At 47.8% G+C, this 21,246-nt stretch overlaps 1 protein-coding gene across 1 annotated transcript in view; it reads left to right on the top strand.

Annotated features, from left to right (window-relative positions):
- Nucleotides 1-21,246, top strand: part of F13A1 (coagulation factor XIII A chain) — a 141,756-nt gene that overhangs the window by 96,939 nt on the left and 23,571 nt on the right. Inside the window, exons 9-12 of the mRNA XM_022586592.3 lie at nucleotides 1,718-1,821; nucleotides 3,178-3,266; nucleotides 10,951-11,104; nucleotides 18,141-18,428. Of these exons, the coding sequence (XP_022442300.1) occupies nucleotides 1,718-1,821; nucleotides 3,178-3,266; nucleotides 10,951-11,104; nucleotides 18,141-18,428 (635 nt within the window). The remainder of the gene's footprint in view (nucleotides 1-1,717; nucleotides 1,822-3,177; nucleotides 3,267-10,950; nucleotides 11,105-18,140; nucleotides 18,429-21,246) is intronic.

Here is a 21,246-nt window from a genome sequence, read left to right as displayed (position 1 = left end):
GCAACCTCAGGCAAGATTCTTAACCTCTCTGTGCTTCCGTTTCCTCCCTTGCAAGTGGGGGATAATAATAACGATACCTTTCTCATAGAGTACTGGGAACATCGTATGTATTCACGTACATAAAGACTTTAGAACAGTGCCTGGCCTACAGTTGCGCTATGTGTACCTGACGGTCTTGTGATGTACTGCCCATTTTCACCTGCCAATCCTCTTCTCCCATGCACGCAAGTATGCGGACATGCTACTCACCAGCCACAACAGCATACAGGTCACCAAACACACCATGTTGGCTATTTCTTGCCTCCACAGCTTTGTTCTTAGTTCTTTTGTTAATCTGCTAAACTCCCTTTTATTTTGGGGGACTCAGCTCAAATACCACTTCTGCTGTGGGGCCTTCCCTCCTGCCCCAAGGGCTTCCCCACTGAGACCCGATTGTACCCCAAATGAATTTCCCCTGTAGCATGCATCACTTCAATCAATTATTTTTAAAAGTCTGAGAGTTACCATGTTTGAGCACTTGTCATATGCCAGACCCTGTTCTAACTGCTGTACATGTATTAGCTTGTTTAAGCCTCACAGCAAACGTATGAAATGTTTTAACAATTGGTTTCTGTGTTCATCATTCCTCCTCAGTCGTGGGGCTCTTTATGGGCAAGAACCTATGACTTGATCATGACTGGGTGTCCAGCATGGTGCCTGGTGCATGATGGGCCCATAGATAAGTGAATACCTCTGAACTGAGCCAATCAAAGATGAGCTGAACTCAGAGAGAGATGGGCACATGCACGAATTACTGACACTGAAGGACGCTGAGGTATGGGTGGATGGTAGCTGGATCTGAAATTCACCAGTGCTATAAAGACTGCTGTAACTGCCTCATGCCACCATTAAATTGTTATTGCTATATGAATATTTTCTATAATGCCGACAGGTTAATGTGCTCCCATTTGTTTCTGTAATGTCATATAATTTCAGGTCTTTCCAAGGACATAATAATACAATTCATGATGATATTTTTATCCCATGCTCTTGTTTCAAGGGTCACTTGCTAAGTCTGAAAAGTTTTGCCTGGCCTTCAGCTCATGGGTCACCCACCTTTGATAAAGTGTAAAGAGACACTCACCCTGAAAACCTTTCCTTCTTGTTGGACACCAGATGGAAATTTGCCACAAATTATAGACAACTAAAGTCAGGAGTTAACATTACAGTTTCTATGGCAATAGTCTAAGCCCATAAACAAAAGCATTCTGTTGCTTAATCGTTACAAAGGGATATGCTTTTTATAAATCTAATATACATATAAATATAAAAGGAATTCAAAGATAATATGCATCTCAGTTTTCATTAACTTTTCTTCCCTGCCATATCCCTTGAGCCCATAGTAAATTCTGTTTCATTAGGCAGTAGACAAGGGTTAAGATCAAAATTGTTTAAGGCATTGATTAGAATATCTCTGGGTGGCCTTGAAGCTGATATCAGTGGGGGAGAGAGCAATGTCCAGCCATATGAGTGCCGCCCCAGGGGTGCCAGTGGAAAAGGACGTGCACAGAAAACTTAAGTCTAGAGCCCCAGTATATCTCTGGGAAGCTTCCAGCTAGCTTAAGCCATTCTGATAATTCATAGGTAGCACAGTCACAGGAATTTTGGTCACTTTTTGACTTCCTGGAGCATTGAATGTGATGGGAAGTTTAATCTCGCTGGGGTGGTGTTTTTTAAGGAACTACCACTGCTGGAACGAAGCCTGGATGACGAGGCCTGATCTTCCCATTGGATTTGGAGGTTGGCAAGTCGTGGACAGCACCCCGCAGGAAAACAGCGACGGTAAAAACCGCATCCTCCCTCAGGGAAATGGATGAACTGTGGGTCTTTATTTTGCTTTTATGATTGCATTTGATGTGTGGGAAACACTCCCTCCCAGTGGGAACAGCATCAGAAGTGTGCTTCCTGGGCGCATGTACCGGGTTGACTTCATTTCACTGGTCGTCTTTACTCTGATTATTTTGTCACTTTTAGGGGGGAAAAAGCATAAGACTTAACATATATAACCTCATCGATTCTTGCTTTGATAAGCAGTTTTGAAGACAAGGGAAAATGTATCTGGGTAAGCACTTTTGCTAGGCTATAAAATAGACTTCAGCCCTGCCTGATAAACAGTGATAAGATAGATGGCAGTGGTGAAAATAAAGAACTCAAAAAATAATTACAGATCATCCTTTAACTTGTTGTTTTTCCAGACGCTGATTTCTTTTTAGGTTGTGTGATTTCTTTCAAAACTTGAGTATGTAGGTACGTATCTTCTAACATGTGTGCTAGGTAGTGGCAGCTATGACCTCCCTCTCCCACCGAATTTTTATAAACTCACACACATCATGAGGCCCCATTTTTCTTTAGCATGATGATAAAAATCAGTGGTCTAGGACACGACTTTTCTCTCCCCAGGTGTTGATATAATATATCGATGTGTGCATACATATATACACAAAAACGTTCATTACGTACTCATAAGGGAACGCCAGTACAACACTAGATTTTAAGAGAGAAATTTCAACACTTTCTGGTGTTCCAGATTATATATCATGACGAGATAGCTGAGTGACTAACGGCAGCTAATCTCTTATTAACAAGAGATAGCTGGTTAAAATTCAAAGGACTTTGTGAAAGTCAGCGTGGGCCTACTGACTTCCTGAGTGCACATGATCCATGTGTGTGGCTAATGTCCAGATTCTCCAGTTAAACTTGACATGTGTCCATAACGTCCAAACACAAAAAACAAAAGTGAAAGCAAACAACAACACAAACACTGAGGACGGATCACTGTTTCCAACATTCCAGATACGAGTTACGAAAGGATAAGCCCTGTGTAAGCCAGCGGCTGGGCACCAACACACTTGAGTCTGTTTGTAGCTGGAAGAGTAGATGCAGAAATAGTGTTGCCCTATATTCTTTTCGTGGCTTCAAATTTTGGTTTGCAGAGTCATTTCCAACAATTCCCTCTCAATTACACACATGGGTCATTCACCCGCTCCGGCCATGGAAAGCACTGGGGCTACCTCGGTGATGAAGTAGAGGAACATTTGTCTCTACGGAGTTACCTCAGGGCTATGATCCAGATCAACTCTGTATCTGGACAGAACTGAAGATGGCAAACTCATGTTGCCCCTCCTCTGTGTGATACAGGGATGTATCGGTGCGGCCCGGCCTCTGTTCAAGCCATTAAGCACGGCAATGTTTGCTTCCAGTTTGACGCACCCTTCGTTTTTGCAGAGGTAAGTGGGAAGCTGGGGAAAAGAGCTGCTTTCCTTCCCAACCCCTTAACACATCAAAAAATAAGGTACTGGGCTGTTACTTCTAAATTTCCCAGGTACATAGTGTATGCTTCATGTTTACAAAGTTAACTAGACATCAGTCCAACCCGCAGGCACTGCATGCTAAATGCAGTTCTTACTTAAACATTTTTCTCTCCTTGATGTTTTGAGATTTTTCTGCCGGAAAACAATTGCTTTACTAACCTTAGCTTAGTTCTCTGGACCCCTGAAGTAGGTATCAACTGCTCCCAAGAAATTAAGTGACTAAATGAATCACTCAACAAAAAATTGGTGGAGACGGTCCGTGAATTGGAATGGCAGAGTGTCCTTCACCCTGAGACTAGCCCAACAGTTCACTGGAACAACACCTGAACACACCCCAACTACGGTCTTAGTCTGGGGACTCCAGTCCATTTCCTGCCATTCCAGGCCATCCTCCAACAGCGGAGACAGAGAGTACAGCTGCTAGAATACGGAGGGGAGAAGAGGGTCTAGAACACTGCACACTAAAGGGTGGATAGGGACGGTTTGGGAAAGGGTCTGAAATTCTGCAAGAACTGGATGGAGGTCGGAAGCAGAGAGGGCAGTTCAAGGGTGCTCCAAAGAGAGCTCAGAAAGTCAAATTAAATGTAAGAGACATCAGGTGAGGGAGAAGGCCAGGAGGCTGCTGAAGGTAGGGGTGAGGAACAGAGATTTATGAGAGGCTGAGAGGCAGGACTGACCTAGAGTATAATTTCACGAATGAACGCAATGAAATAACGCCTACTGCTACGCAATCACTTTGCCTACCATCGGATGCTCTTAGCAACCCTTTAAAATGGGTGTTATAATTCTTCCCATTTTACAGAAGAGAAACATGAGGCAAAGAGCGGTTAAATAACCTTCCCACAATCATCTAACCAACAAAGAGTAGTGCTAAGATTTAAAGCCAGGGAGGCACCTGAGCTCATGCCAGTAAACACCACTTTCTGCTGCTATTCTAGAATGAGTAAATGTCTATTCCCACTATGTGCCAGACACTGTGGGAATTCAGAAGCCTATGTCCTTAAGTAACTGGATTCTTGATGGAGATGGTGGTATGTAAACACAGCAACGTTTAAATAACAATAACGCAAGGGATGCTATGGAACTAAATGTCAGACAGCAATGTAGGTGATAAATGACTTGCGTTAAAGTTAATTGAGAAATATGAGCTAGAAACTGAGTCAGGACAACAAAGGCCACAAGCCCCTGTCTAGGGAGAGTGATCTGGGAACAGACGCAAGGACAGCTACATGATAGCCGCAGTACGATGAGTGGAGTATTACAGGAGCCCATGGAAGGAGGGCCAGAGATGCTGCCTGGAGGGAGTAGAGCCTGAAGCATGTCTGGAGGGATGATTAGTGATTATTCAGGCAAAGGGGGTAAGAAAGAAGCCAGAGGAAGGAAAGAATTTTACACAGAGGAGAAAACTTGAGCCTCCGAATGGTATGTGCAGACAATTAAAAACTATACAGCCTCATGAAAAGTGATGTGTTGGGAGGCTCAAATGATGACAGCTGAGGGAACTAGACAAGGGACCTTCTGTCCTGAGAAACGGGCACCCCGTCCTGTAAACGAGAGGCTTCCCACGGGGAAGGGACGGGAACCTGTGCAGGGAAGGCCTGGGGCGGGGTGGGGGGGTGGGGGACGACGACGACACGGGAAGGCTGGGATGTTACTCCACGCCCAAACCAGACAAACGGCGACAGGCGGGGAAGGAGGGGGCAGGAGGGGGCAGGCCTGGGAAATGTTTCGGAAATAAGCAAAAGCGGAAATGTGAATTACACAAAAGGAACAGTGTCTCTTCTACTGTTCCTACCATTACAGTTTCTAGACGCCTTGGGAGAACAGGCAGACCGTATTTGGAATTTCACCCTCTCGACTTCATTTTGAGATTTAAAGATTTATCCAATCCTCCCCAGCTGCCGTCTGATCATTTCTGATGCTACGAGCACTTCTTAATGGGAAATCACGCTAAAACTCGCCAAGCCTTGTTTTTTGTATTTTCATTAAGCTTTGTTGCTGCGAAGGGGAGAGGAACAGCCTCCCTCCAGGAGCGAATTGCCTAAGAGCTGTTAATGCGAACGCTTTCTGTTATTAAATATAGATCGCGGTGTTGTGAATGTCATCGGGACTCTCAGGTTATAATTACTCCTCTCTCACCCACTGCAGACTTGTCTGACAGCGTGTAGGATTGCTGCTTTGGCACGGGCTGAGCTTCAGGGCTGAGCCATTTATAAGAGATGCTCCAACTGCTGAAAAGTGCGTGAGGACTCTTTTCTCAAGGGTCCTAAAGTAGGACTCCATGGGGCGCGTCGGATTTCACTTTAATGAGAGTCTATGTGACTCAGGTTCTAGACAGCATCTTCCCTCCCTTTCTCGCCTCCCTGCTGCCTAAGCTTGCCTCTCCCTGACCCCAGCCACGTCAGCCGGAACGTGCCTTTTCTTGCCTCTCGGCAGACTGACTTTCTTGGTCACTCCTTACTCATTTCCGGGCCAGATCAAGCATCATGTTCATTGACTTCCTTTGGTTTTCTCAGGGCTTTTTTAGGGAAAGCACGACCCCAAATAAGAGAGGTATGCACGAAAACATCCTACCTCTGCCCTTCTCCTCTTCTCCTCCGTTTTGGAAATCTACGCTTCCCATTTCTAGATTTCTTCCAGGGATCGAAGCTTACTTCTCCACCCCCCTCCCTTCTCATGCCCTCAGCCCTGCGGTGCATTTCTTGGTTCTGGAGGCTGTTTGGCCTGTCCTCCCTGACTCCTGGGGACCTGGGGCTCCTAAAGAGAACAGAACGGTTCTCAGTGTCGGGGCTACTTTCCCAATTCCCACGCAATTTTCACATTCACTAAGCATTCAGGAGCTGCTGCTCCTCTCCTGTCTTAGCTTCTTCTGGTTGTGTCTGTTGACCCCCTCATGCCATCCCACTCAAACTCACGCACACACACACACACACACACACACACACGCACACGCACGCACCCATTTTCCCTCCCTGGCCCGGAGCTAATTTTCACGGCAGCAGTGACTGGCTCCTCAGGGCCGCAGTCACCACCCCCTTGCTCCAGAGGCCACACCTTCCCTTGCTCCGGGCCAGCAGTTCCCTGTACGCTAACTGTGCAACTGCTTCTCTGCAGATTCTTCGTTCTCAATTCAAGCTTGTTTACTTTGCTACCACTTACGAGATGCAGCCCATTTTTTGGCATCTCCTAGTCTGATCTAAAATAATTCACCCATTCGTTCAAATAACCTATGAAACTTGGAAATCATCTTGGCTTCTCTTCTTAACCTTCCTCAGGCATCTTGCCGGAAATATAATACCTTCCAATAAGATCACAGATCCAACCACGCCAGTGATCTCCATCATTACCCTCTGAGCTCTGAACAGTGCTGAGATCTGGGACGTCTGCCCCTAAATCACCTGCTTCCTCCTCGCTTGCCCCTTTCCTGTTTCTTCTCCACAAACCAGCCGGAAGTATCCTTCATAATGTAAATAGAAGCATGTCACTCCCCTGCCCCAAACCTTCTAACGGATTCCCATCCCTTTTACAATACACTGAGGCATAAACCATTACAAGGTTCTGTGCGATATGGACCCTGGCTTCCCCTCCACCCCCATCCCTTTGCTCATTTCCTTCCAGCCACACTGACCTTGCTATTTTGTCAGAGTCTTTACACATACTGTTCCTTTGGCTATGACAGCTCCTCCCCTACCCTCCACCCCACTTAGCATGTCCTGTTCCCTCCCTGCGTCCAGATCTCTGTTCAGCTCACCTCCTCGAAGAGACCTTCACTCACACCACCTCGCACCTGAAACGTCACCACCTGCCCTGTTGTTTCTGTCCTTCTACTCTGACTCAGTGTTATTATTTCTCTCCTTGCTAGAATGTAAGTTCCACGCAGGTAGGCTCTGTTGGCTTCTCATCGCTGAAAGCAGGGTCTGGCACATGGCAGCCACCAGTAAATACGTGAATAAATGGAGCAAGCAAAAGCGTGTGCATGGTACACCGCTGAGAGCAGCATCCCAGAGAGACAGGGGTCACATGGCACCCTCAAGTGCCGGCAGTCCTGGTGGGAGATGAGGCCCACGTACGCAGCAGCAGGGGGCGCACACGGGAGTGTGGCCGCGTAGCCAGCGCCCGCGGGCTGAAGGAGTGGCAAGCACGGGCTCGACGTCTGGCAGCTGTGCCAGGAGGGCTCCAGGAGCAGGTGGGCACCCACTGCGTTCCTTCAGAAGCCCTGGAAGGAGCACCCCCTTCTCAGCACAGCCTGCAGGGTAGTTACTTCCCCTTGGGAACAGATGAAGAGAGCAGACACTGTCCTGGGTCCCGAAAACCAGAGCTTCCATCCTGAGAGGTGAGAAGTGTAGCTTCTGCCGGCAGTGGACACACGTTCACATTCCTTGGGCAACAAGCAGAAGTTTGCAGAGAGGCCCCTCTCTAGCCTGAGGACCCAGCCCCCCTTTGCTGAGCCCCAGGGGCCCTGAAACATCCAAACATGCTCTCGTATCAGAGTCTTTATACATACTGTTCCTCCTGGTAGGAAAGCTCTCCCCTACTGTCCACTCCACTTTGAAATGCCTGTGTCTCGCCAAGAAGCAAGGGGTGGTGGGGCTGAGAATAGCCGTATTTCACGTTGGGTTGCCTAGGTTCTGCGTGACCAGAGCCCTTTCAAATGTATGGGTAAGACCAGATGGTCCCGAAGACTCATTTCCACTCAAAAGAAATTAAACACAGGACTTTCACAGGTGTTGCTTATCTACTTGCCAGCCTTGCAAGGGAGGTATAATCAAACCCAGGCTCAGAGATATTCAGTAACTTGCCCAAAGTCACGGAGCCTAGGTCCGATATTTCTTCCCCTTATGACTGTTCTACCGTAGGGATCCAGCTGGTCTTGCATACACTTTCTAAGCCCCTCGGTGATTCTAATGTGCAGTCAGGACGGAGAACCGCGGCACTAGCGGCTGCAACCGAAAAGAAAGCTTGCGGATGTCACTTGGAAAGGGTCCTTTCCCTACACCCTCACGCCCAACATACATATGCAAAAGCCATTTTATGTGTGTGTTTCTCCTTCCCTTTCCTCACAAGGGACAGTGTAGTGCGCTGGCCTGAGATTTTAGCCTACATAAATTTCCTAAGCTATGCTCAAGGGGAGACGAGGATTTATCCACTTTCATATTTAGCCTTGTCTCCCTGGAAAACTGAAAGCTGCTTTAAGAGTTGTTTATTAAGAGGACATTTATCATCATTGTGGCTATAGTTTGCAAGTGAGGAGGGAGCTGTCCATGCCTGCATGGTCTCCGCCAGAGCGACGGCTGAAATTCTCAGGAAGCTCATTTAAAGTTTCCCTGAACTTTTTTCTCCAAAATGAGAAATATTCTTGAGGTGTCTGCTCCGTCCTCTCTTGTCCTGATTCCTGGTTTCGCATTTCAGCCTTTCACATCACGTGCCTTTCGCCACCGAGCCCTAGATACTCTGCTGAGGAACAGGGCCAACACCATCACCCCTCAGAAACCTGAGGCAGCATCGAACCACCCAGGCCCTGGGCCTGGAAGCGCCTCCCTACCACGTGGTGCCATGGTCCTGTGGGGTGATGCGGGAGAGGCAGTGAGCTGCGAAACTCCAGGGAACATGTACGGGTCACCCCGGGTGAAGGTCAGGGCATGTGCTATGACCACCCATGGTGAGGGTCAGGGCATGGGCTATGACCACCCAGGGTGAGGGTCAGGGCACGTGCTATGACCACCCAGGGTGAGGGTCAGGGCATGTGCTATGACCACCCAGGGTGAGGGTCAGGTCATGTGCTATGACCACCCAGGGTGAAGATCAGGGCGTGTGCTATGACCACCCAGGGTGAAGGTCAGGGCGTGTGCTATGACCACCCAGGGTGAGGGTCAGGGCACGTGCTATGACCACCCAGGGTGAGGGTCAGGGCGTGTGCTATGACCACCCAGGGTGAAGATCAGGGCGTGTGCTATGACCACCCAGGGTGAGGGTCAGGGCATGTGCTATGACCACCCAGGGTGAAGGTCAGAGCACGTGCTATGACCACCCAGGGTGAGGGTCAGGGCATGTGCTATGACCACCCAGGGTGAAGGTCAGGGCACGTGCTATGACCACCCAGGGTGAGGGTCAGGGCATGTGCTATGACCACCCAGGGTGAAGATCAGGGCGTGTGCTATGACCACCCAGGGTGAAGGTCAGGGCACGTGCTATGACCACCCAGGGTGAGGGTCAGGGCATGTGCTATGACCACCCAGGGTGAAGATCAGGGCGTGTGCTATGACCACCCAGGGTGAGGGTCAGGGCGTGTGCTATGACCACCCAGGGTGAAGATCAGGGCGTGTGCTATGACCACCCAGGGTGAGGGTCAGGGCGTGTGCTATGACCACCCAGGGTGAGGGTCAGGGCATGTGCTATGACCACCCAGGGTGAGGGTCAGGGCATGTGCTATGACCACCCAGGGTGAAGATCAGGGCGTGTGCTATGACCACCCAGGGTGAGGGTCAGGGCATGTGCTATGACCACCCAGGGTGAGGGTCAGAGCGTGTGCTATGACCACCCAGGGCAAAGGTCAGGGCACGTGCAATGGGCATGCCCCTGCCCACGTTTGTACTTCTTCTCCACCACCTCCCAGCCATGTGGCCACAAACACTCTCTGACTCTTGGTGCCTCGCCTATAAAACAGGGATAATAGTACCTGCCTCACAGGATTGTCGCTGTGGGGTTAAATTAAATCATTATAAAATGTCCCTGAAACATTATGGGTCAATAAATATTGACTACTTCCTTTCTTCTTAACGGAGATCAGACTTCACGTAAATTCAGAACATTTTGTGAGAAAGCAGAGAAAAGTTGCTCTCTTAAACCTCATCTTTAAAAGCGAGGGATCTATCATCAAGTTTTCCCATTACCTAGTAATGATCATTACATTTTTACTCAATTTTGATGTTTACAAACCTCTGTAAGAATCATGCTCACATAGATTCTATCTCGCTCAGTCCCAAGGTGTTCCTATGAAACTGGCAGAACAAGTGTAATTATTTTCATTTTATAGAAGCAGGAACGGAGGTTCAGAGAGGACAAGGTCACTTTCTAAAAGTACACGCCCAAGATCAGAGCCCGTGTTCCCTGCGGCTAATCCAGTGCGTCTACCCAAGTACCTTCCTCAGAACCTTTGAAGCGGCCAGTCCCTCTGCCTATCACAGCCTTTCTTCTCTCCATTTACTTGCTTTAATTATTTTAAGCTTTAATGGGGTAAAATTGATATTTAAAATGCATACATTTAATGTATACATCTTGATGGATTTGGACCTATGCATCTACCTGGAGAAAAGTCTCCCAGGAGCCACCCAGCAGACTTTCTCTTCTTCCTGGAAGTAGGTCGCACCGTCATTATCAGTTTAAAGAAGTCTGAGGAGAGTAACGGGGTACTTTCTGCTTTGCCTTAGGAGGTAGGATTTGCCAGCAAGAGAAAGGAAAGAAAGAAATGGTTGGCACTCATGACTTAGCACAATGAATAATGCTGCCTCCAGGAACCCTACATGGCTACACTCTTGAGAGTTAGAGATTTTGGTGACAGGAACATTGGATGCTGGCTAATGGTCTCCTCTCCTGTTTTTAGGTCAACAGTGATCTTGTTTACATTACAGCTAAGAAAGATGGCACTCATGTGGTTGAAACCCTTGATACCACCCACATTGGGAAATTAATCGTGACCAAGCAAGTTGGAGGAGATGGCATAAAGGACATTACTGACACCTACAAATTCCAAGAAGGTAAGTTACCGCAATCGAATGAAGATTGCTCTGCCCAAGTCTGCTCGGCACTTTCGTAGTTACAGTCACTGTCACCGCGAAGACGTGTTCCGGAGGAGGCGTGGCCATTTGCAGCATTTGGAAGTTAGGAGAGAACTGGAGTGAATACGCATCACACCCACAATTTCTCGTGTCATTGTAGCTTTACTTGTTTGCTTTTGCTTTGAGCGGAATTCTGCTTCACATGGCTTTTGAAATAAATGCTTTAAAGCCACGTCTATTTTAACAGAATATAGAATGTGTTCTTGTTCAGAAAAATATGAAAGAATCTTAATTGCAAATAATCCTATTAGAAAACATTACATAACTAATGTACTTTTAGTTCAATAATGAAATTTAAATACCTGTTCACATTTATTTAGTACCTTGAAAACTATTTTCACATGCGTTGTTCCCTTGACATATCGTGGAAATCCCCTGAGGTAGATGATACAACATTAATAGGACACTGCAGTCTCACTAATTCAGGCCAATTAGAATGGAGGTCCGTTTCAATCATGAAATGACGTTAAGGTGGTTTTTGTTAACTCTTCGCGTGTGGAATGTTTGAAATGGAGCTGTTGAGTTCAGTCCTGTCTCCATCGTACTGAGTGCCTGCTGTATGCCTGGAGTTGTTGTTTGGTGCTGGGATCCCCACGGTGAGTAGAACCCAGTTTCTGGGCAAGTGATAGGTTCATTCTGCTGAGGGCTTTGAAAACAAAGAAGAGGGGCAGTCAGTCCAACCAGGAGATTCAGGAAAACAAAGCCCGATAAGAGAAGTCCCAGACCACAGTTAAGGAAGCTGGACCAGGGTTTCCAGGAGATGAGAATATGACAAGGCCATGGGGGGTGAATCAGCCGGTGTGTTTAGGGTCCTGCAGACATTACTAAACATTAAGCTCATTAAGTGCCCAGAGGCTGGAGTCAAATCTCCCCAACGCCAGTAGTGGACAGGAGGTGGAGGACCTTGGGTGTCTTCACGGGAACGTGGAATATATGTTACAAGTGATTCACCAACAGAGCTTCTTAGGAATGGCAAATGCCATTTTAGTAAATGGATAAAAATGAAGAGCCGTTTGCATATACCTAAATATTCATCAGTGTCCCTGAAATGCTGAGTGCAGAATTTGTTTTAAATATTTTAGATCCTCTGTCTCCCTACTCTTATTTACAAAAGCAATTTGCACTATAAAGAGAAAGTTTACTGAATTGAGAAATTCAGGATTTGTGCCATCTGAACCCATGAATTTTTGCTGTATTCCTGAAATAGATAGCTCTTCTCTTCTGTTGGTTTTCATCCACTGCACAACCTCGATACAAAAGATTTTTTTTTTGGGGGGGGCTTTTTTCTAAAAAGAGAGTTTTTAAAAACATAAGCGAGGGCTTCCCTGGTGGTGCAGTGGTTAAGAATCCGCCTGCCAATGCAGGGGACAAGCGTTCGAGCCCTGGTCCGGGAGGATCCCACATGCCGTGGAGCAACTGGGCCCGTGCGCCACAGCTACTGAGCCTGTGCTCTAGAGCCTGTGTGCCACAACTACTGAAGCCCACACGCCTAGAGCCCGTGCTTCGCAATGGGGGAAGCCACCACAATGAGAAACCTGCGCACCACAGCGAGGACCCAACGCAGACAAAAATAAAATAAATAAATAACTAAATTTATTTTTTTTAAAAAAGCACAATAAAACAAAACAAATGACCCATGCCCTCTTGTGATAGAGTGACAGGCAAAAAGATTTGGAAAGGGAAAAGGATTCCATATAGGAATGAAAGGAACCGGCTGTAACATCCGCGCATTTATTCATTCATCCTTTCAACTACTTGCTGTTAACCACCCTCCAGATTCCAAACACTGTCGGGATGGAGACACACACAGCCCTGCTTTCCCATCTATAATAGCTAGAGAGACGGGCGGGAAGCTGTGTGTTGGATGCCTAGGACAGGGGTGGTTGGACAGATGCTCAGGGATCCTGGAGGACCTTAGCTGTCGGCTCCCTGAGTCTGAAGGACAAACAGGGAAACACGGGGATGACTCTTTCCCCAGGGAACAAGTTCTCCAGGAAAAGGCAGCAGGACAGGGATTGTGGATAAACTCTCCCAGTGTGGAGGAGTCCTGAGCAGACAGTGTCTAGAACAAGAGCTGAGCCGTCCTCTAGGAAGCCGTCCAAGTGACCAGCTATCTTGTTTAAACTGCTCGGCAAGATGCCCTGCGTGGCCAGCCACAGAGGTGGTGGTGAAGACCAAATCAGGGTCAGACGTCAGTCCATGAAAGAGGAGTCAGGAGCTTGGCCAAGGGAGAATCCCAGATTAAAAAAAATTAAATGTGCCAGCTCTGAATGGGGAAGACAGCTGAGGTCCAGGCCTCCAAGGTCTGGCAAGAAGGCAAGGCTCAGAGGAGTGAAAAGTGTGGGGGGCTTGTCCAAGCAGAAGAGTCCCTAAAATCCGCATAGATAGTTTAAGAGGCATCCCATCCTGCTCCTGGCCTGGCGTCTGATTCCAGGTGGATCGTTAGCTTCTTAATCAAGGATGGCATGTGGGTTTCATATTCTAACATTGGGAATGATGGAGTGAGTGCCGTTTAAGAAGGAAGCTGACGCCGCTCCTGTGTATGCGGTGGGAAAGGGTGAGTGGTTATCCAGGGGCATCTGGGAGAGACTGCCAGCATCTGGGCCCGTGCATTAGCCACCCTGGTCCTCATTATTGAATCTCTTATATAATTTCTCTACAAATGCTGAGTGTGGCCACTAACCTGTGGTGGGTGTGAAAACAGAGAAAAAAATGTTACCAGATTTAGGCACTTACTATTTTAATTAACTAGACTGTGGAAAGATCATTTTTCACTTTGATGAACTAAAGCTTAATGTCTATTTTATACCCTTCTTTAAAATATAAGATGAAGAAACTATAAAATTTGGAAAACTAGAATTCTTAGAACTTCTCCTGCGGTGATGTCTTCTTCTGTGATGGTGTCCGGGTCCCGTTTCCTCTTCGCTCCATCAGTTATACCTTCTGTCACTTGTATTTTCATCTCTCCTTCTCTATTAGCTCCTTCCCATGACCATGTCACCTGTGTTAAGAAAATTTACAAAACTCTTTTTCAACAATAAAGTCCCCTGCAAACATGGTCCATCCTTTCTTCTCTTTGCCTGCGCGGCTGCCCGCACCCAACATCCTTTTCCTTTTCCTTTTATGTCTCATCCACTGTGCCCTGAGGTCTGCCACCTGCTCACCCTTGAAGCCCTTCTCCTCAAGGTTGCCAAGACATCTGATCGCCATGCAGAATAAACATTTTGCAGATTTCAACTTGCCTAAAACCTCCTGCATTTCTTGATGCTATTTGCTCACTCGCAGTTCTTGAAATTCTCTCTTCTTTTTTTAATTAAAATTGTTTTTTAATTTTTTTAAATTTATTTTTTATTCAAGTATAGCTGCTGTACAATATTATATAAGTTACAGGTGTACAATATAGTGACTCATAATTTTTCAAGGTTATACTCCATTGATAGTTACTATAAACTATTGGCTATATTCCCCATGTTGTACAATATATCCTTGTAGTTTATTTTACACCTAATAGTTTGTACCTCTTAATCCTCTACCCTCCTATTGTCCCTCCCACACCTTCCCAATGGTAGGCACTAGTTTGCTCTCTATATCTGTTGAGTCTACTTCTTTTTTGTTCTATTCGCTAGTTTTTTAGATTCCACATATGAGTGATATCAGACAGTATTTGTCTTTCTCTGTCTGACACATTTGCCTTAGCGTAATGTCCTCCGAGTCCATCCGTGGTGCTGCAAATGGTAACACACGTTCATTCTTTTTTATGGCTGCGTAATATTCCATTTTGTATACATACCACACCTTCCTTTTCCATTCATCTGTTGATTGGACACTTAGGTTGCTTTGACGTTCTCTCTTCTCTTTGTTCCTATGATACAGCTTTCTCCTGGTTCCATCCCAACCTACCTGACTCGTTTTTCCATCTTCTTCTGCAACTCAGAGCTCCCCTTTCTTTGCCCCCCTCAGAATGTTTCTTCCTTCTAGGCTTTGTTCCTACCCAGTAGCTGGTGTTAACATGCACACACATACTGATTCTCCCAAGTCTGTCTCCAGCCTAGACTTCACTTTTAAGCCCCACATTCACCTGAATGTCCCATAGGAACCTGAAACTGAACCTTCCCAAATGCCACCTTCTATCACTCCCTCCCCACCCCAGATCTATTTCTCCCGTGCTCCCTGCCCCAGGGAAGAAAACGATGATCCACCCAAACTTAGCACGTTGAGAATAAGTCAAGCAGCAAATCCTCTAAAAGTCCCCTTCGGACTAGTTCAAAGTTATCTCCTCGCCTCCATCTCCACGGCCCCTCCCTGAGAATCAAATGGTGCTGGGTGTGGAAGCCCCTTAACATAGTCCCTGATATGTAGTAAATGGCCAACCAAAGTTAGTTTCCACTCTTGCTGGTAATTCTATTATTACTACCATGCTCCTACTATTGGCTTGGACTCTGGTTATTTTTCCCCTGGATAACTGCTATAGCTTCCCAATTCCACCTTCCCTTCTCACCCTCTTTCCCTCTGTTTAAGTCATTGCCTCCAAAGTGACATATTTAATGACATCAATCTCAACCTGTTGCCGCACTGCTTAAAAGCCCTCACTTGCTTCCGTTGCCTGCAGGGTATTCCAGCCAGAGCTCGCCAAGCCTCTGCTGGTTGCCTTTTTGGCCCCTCGCAGCTCTTCCTGGCCATACCCACAGGCATTAAAATCGGCAGACAGGTGAGCTGTGACAGTTCCTCCACCAAGCCAGGCTCCCACCTGCCTCCATGCCTTTGCTCTTGCTCTGGAAGGAAAAACCCTCCGAGAAGCCTCCCCTGCCCCTGGGTGGTGTCAAATCTCTGCCCCGTGTTCCCTGCGCCACACACAAACGCTTGACCCAGCATCTGTGACGGATACGCGTGTGGTGATCCCTCTGCACTAGTGCCCTTAGACCCGGGTGGGAAGGGCTGCGCTTCTCACCTGAGCCTGGCACGGTGCCTGGACATCACAGGGGCACAACTAGCATGAGATGATCGAAGGAATGGTAGCTCAGGTGGCATTTGCACGGGTGAGCTTAACCGAGCAGCAGATGTCCTAAACCGGACTATTTCATATCTATTATAAAGATGAAAGTTGTGTCCCTACATGAAGGCAAAGTGCTTCTCCAAACCCCAGCCCTCCAGAGCATCTGTGCCAGGCTGGGTCCCAGGTCCTGGGGACACAGAGCTTACTTTCTCCTGGGGGAAGTAATGTCACATGGCGACGAGTACTGGGAAAAGGAAAGAAAACCAGGTAAAGTGTTAGTGAGAGACGAGAGGACCAGAGTAACGGAAGTGGGGGGGACACTCTGAGAAGGTGACATTTGAGCTAAGACCTGAGCAATGAGAAGAGGGGACTCTCATGACACCCAGTTAATGGAAGGGTGGTTTTGACCTTGGTCCTGGAGCCACAGAGGAGCCTCAGAAAATGTGATCTGGCTTTAGATCATTCTCTCGGCCCCAAATTCATGGCCCTGCGTTATGTGAGACATCAGAGCTCAGACCACAACTGCAGAGAGCGGGGATTCCGGCGAGCTGGGATTTCTGCCTCTTACCTGGGCCTGTGCCTCCTGGAGACCCTCGCCTGCCTCGCTGACAGCTCCTGCTCAGAGGGACAGGCTGGTCCCCAGAAGGGAGCTAGAGGTTCCTCCACCTACGACCCGCTGTGAAGTCCCTCCTAGAGCCCAGAAGCTTCCACCGCCCCTCCTCCACTCGGCCAGCTCATCCTCTCCCCACGAGGCATCTCTCTGACCATGACCATGTTCCCACTGCTGGCGTCCACCTCCCACATTTCGCCTAAATGCATGTTTGGTGCCCGTCCAAAGCCATGATCATTAATGCTCTCTTTCTTGGGGACCTATTTGCCAGATGCTCTCCGCTAAAATATTTCACTATGCTTTCCCTATCACAGCCACTCCTTCCCTTTAGTATTATCTCCCTCTTGTCGACTGTGAAACATGTGCTCTAGCCAATGCTTGTCCTGGACCAGTTGTTTCTGGCACATTCTCGCAGTCTTGACAATCAGAGAAATTGTTAATGCACACGCAGAAATACACATTCATTTGTTCACAACACGTGCTGGCATTTTCTCTGTCTTTGCAAAGTCCCAGTAGCTGCCAATCCTTATGCATGTCCTACCTGTAAACCACTTACCAACCCTACCACGTATGCGTCCTTATTTTACACACAAGGAAACCGATGGTAGTAATGGTCCCCACCTTGCAGAGTCCTTCTGAGGATTAGATGAGACAGAGCACAATATACGCTTCCCATGACACCTATCACATAGATAGCTCTCAGTGATGCTTGTTAGCACTATTAAATAACCTCTTCATTTTCGTTGCAGTTTTCTATTAGTTAAGTGAGAGGCAACATCTTAAAAGTTAATGTAACTATAAAAACCAGCATTTTTATTTCAAAGTGATTCTTCTTTTGCTAGCCATCTGCATGACTAGCTTTCCCAAGCCAAGTGGGACAGGTCCGAGTGGAAAGAGACATCAGGAAGACAGGTCTTGCCGGGCAGACCCATGAATGGGAGAAAACTCACATTGTAGAAGGTGCAAGGCAAGATGCCACTCTTCCGGCTACGTGGCTAGGACATTGGGAGGGAAGCCAAGTAATCCCACAGTTTGAGAAGAGTTAGGTTTTGCCAGTTCTATCTGCTGAGCCGTGAAAGAGTGACCCTGGAAAAACAACCCTTGGAGTATGCTCTGTAGCAACCCCTGTTCAGATAGGCCGAACCCGGCAGCCGGGCAGGTCCTAACTCTCTGGGAACTTGAGTTTACAGAATGTATAACACGGGATGACGATGACACCTGCCCCAGAGGGAAGCCTGTGGCTCACAGAGGCAGCCCGGCAAGCCCTGCAAGCAGTGCCCACAGCACACTGTCCATTAAGGTGATTTTCTCTCGGGTGGCTTACATTGGCCTTATCTCTGCACCTTTCCTAGGTCAAGAAGAAGAGAGGTTGGCCCTAGAAACTGCCCTGATGTATGGGGCTAAAAAGTCCCTCAACACAGAGGGCGTCGTCAAATCGAGGTCTGATGTCCACATGAATTTTGAAGTGGAGAATGCCGTGCTGGGAAGAGACTTCAAGGTCACCATCACCTTCCGTAACAATGGCCCCGCCCACTACACCATCACAGCCTATCTCTCAGGCAACATCACCTTCTACACCGGGGTCGCCAAGGCAGAATTCAAGAACAAGACATTTGATGTGACACTGGAGCCCTTGTCCTGTAAGTTAACGAGGGGGGCTGTTCTCTCCAGGATGTGTCACCTGCTTCCTTGTCTGGCTTTCTGTTGATGTTCCCTAATAGCTTCCCGTCGAAGTTAAAGCCCTGGCCCAGAGCTCAGGAGCATATGAACCACGGGGCAGGACCCAGTCTTCCTAGAAAGGCCCCCACTTTCATCTCCGTGACTTGTGCACAGAAGTGAGCACTGAAATTTTCAAAGCTTAGAGCCCCATGAGTCGTGAACATTAAATGTCACTGAACCTCTTGCTACGTACAGGGTGGGCCAAGGATCTGAAGCATCAGCACCTACTGAGCGCTGGTCAGAAATGCAGACTCTCAGGCCCCACCCCAGACCCATGCATTCTAACAAGATCCCAGGGGGACTGGTGTGCACAGGAGAGTTGGTGAAGCTTGTGTCTCAGAAAGCAGGCCCGCTGGCGGTACCTCTCTCCCAACGTAGGGACAGCTTTGGGGGGCCGCCCAGCAGGAATGGTGTGTTTGGCTTTACCGTTTAGGGGGCAGGGAGATCTAAGCTCCGCAGGGTGGGCTGTCTGATGTACAGGGTCGGGAGAGCCCATCCTTGGGAGAGGAAACTCGAGCCTCGGGATGTGTTGTCCAGGAAGCTCTGGAGGCTCTGCTCTCCCGGCCATCTCCCGGGGGCCTCTCCCGCACCTCGATCCCTCACCTCCCTTGCATACATGGCCTTCCAAAGCGTCTTCTTCACTATGAAAAATGCAGACTAGTTTAAGTAGGACTGGGATTGACAAGCCGCAGCTTGCACTGGGGACTGCAGTTTCGACCTGTCTCATTCCCTTGGGTACCAGTGTTTGGTGTGCACAACAGCTGGTCACTCAATTGGCCAAATGAGCCAACCAGAAGAACCTGGTCTCCAGGCAGAGCACACGGAGTTAGAAAACAGAGCATGTTGAAAGGGCCAACATGGCAGGGCACCAGATCCATTGACCTGACAGGTGAGTCAGGAAAAGAAATGGAAAAAAAGGTATACGAATAATAATTTTTAAAATGCAGAGGCAGACAAGACTATGATCCCACCTGGGGTGTGGCCAAACCACATGTCTCACTTGTTTTCAAGCTTCCTGGATTCGATGTCTGTCCCAAGCCTCAGGAAGTACCTTTGGGAGGCTTCAGAAGGATATTCCCTGAAAACTGAGAAACTATTCCTAAAATATCCTAATTTCAAGAAACCTACTCAATCTTGAAGGAAGCAAATCCCCCTCGATTCAGTAGACTAGCCAACAATTAAGAAATCACCGTAGTATTTGTTTTGGAAACTGGAAGATCTAGCACTTGGAAGAAAGGTAATTCTTACAGAAACGCGTAGTCAGTATAAAGGACTCAGGAGAAAAAACAGTCATCACAGCTGTTTACGACAGACTCAGTGGATTTAGAGGGCCTGAACCTTGGAATTAGACAAATCTGGAGTTTAGCTGTGACTGTGTCACCTACTAGTTGTGTGTCCCTAGGCAAATTACTTAAGTAATCTGAGCTCATCTACACGTGGGAACAATACTACCCACATCACTGGGTTGTTGATTCACCCCCGCTACACACACACACCTTTATTTAATGCCTACAAGTCCAGGTATTATTTTGTGCTGGTGACACAGCAATGAGTTGCTTCTTGATGGTCTCCTGGGGGGAAGATGGGGGCTCCACAATAAACAATCAAACAAGTGAATATATATGGTTCTGCGTAGAATAGCAAAATACAAAGCAAGGTAAGGAAGACGGAGTGCCGGGGGTGGGGGGGTGTGGTCAAGGAAAGCCCCTCTGATAGGGTGACATTTAACAGAAATCTGACAGAAGGGAAGGAGTGAGCTTTCCAGACAGAAAAAAAAAAAAAAAGTAAGTGCAAAGGCCCTGAGGCCAGAGCTCATGTGATGTGTTCAGTGAGCAGCAAGGAGACCAGGGTCAGGAGCAAAGGCATCCAGGGGAGGCTAGTGGGTATAGACCAGGTAAAGACCTGGAGGCCCTTGTAAAGATTCTGGCCATGATTCTGAGTGAGCTGCAGAGCCTTAAGACGGTGTCGAGCAGAAGCGTGCCCTGGTCTAACTTGGGTTCTGAAAGATCACTCGGCTGCTGTGCTGAGAACAGACTATAGGCGATGTGGAATTGACACTTAGAGACTAGTTAGGACGCTGTTGCAACAGTCCCGTGAGAGATGGTGGTGAAGGTGAGGGAGGTGGTGACAGCTACCAGATCCGGGTGTTTTCTGAAGGTAGAGCCCTCGGGATTGGTTGACAGGTTGGATGGGTGGCGTGAGAGAAGGGGGCTGTGGAGGAAACTAAATGAGATAATATATGCAGAAGGCTTCCCGCAAGTAGGCTCCCCATAAATGCTAACTTCCAACGTGTTTACACTTTGGGAAACTGAGACCAGAAAGGTGAGTTGACGTGTTCAAGGCCACACATAACAATTAGAGGCAAAGCAGGTACCAGAGGCCACATCCCATTCAGGCAGGTGTGGTGAGCCAGCTCCGTGCATTCTTGGGCCCTAAGTAGGCCCGCCCCTTACTTGTGCCCTGTTGCCTGCGGTCCAGCTGCCCCTCACTCCCCTGGACAAGGAACTATATGCCATCCTTTTCCCACCACACTAGAGTTCCATCTCGCAATCTCCTTCCCCTTCTCTCCATGATCCAATAAAAGCCTGAGCTTACGTGAGTGAGCGGGCTAGAACGGCATGATACATTAGCCATCTCAGTCATCGATCTAGGGATACCGAAGCCTGACTCAGTATCAACACAGCTCCCACACACTCAGCCCACCCCAAGGCTTGTCCTCAATAACCTGAAGGGAGTTGA

The sequence above is a fragment of the Delphinapterus leucas genome, chromosome 10 (assembly GCF_059928025.1).
Source record: "Delphinapterus leucas isolate spDelLeu-1000000601 "Yukka" chromosome 10, BTC_Dleu_Yukka2, whole genome shotgun sequence".
NCBI lineage: Eukaryota > Metazoa > Chordata > Mammalia > Artiodactyla > Monodontidae > Delphinapterus > Delphinapterus leucas.
The sequence above is the reverse complement of the archived record's forward strand: the minus strand, read 5'-3'. Positions and strand labels throughout refer to the sequence as shown.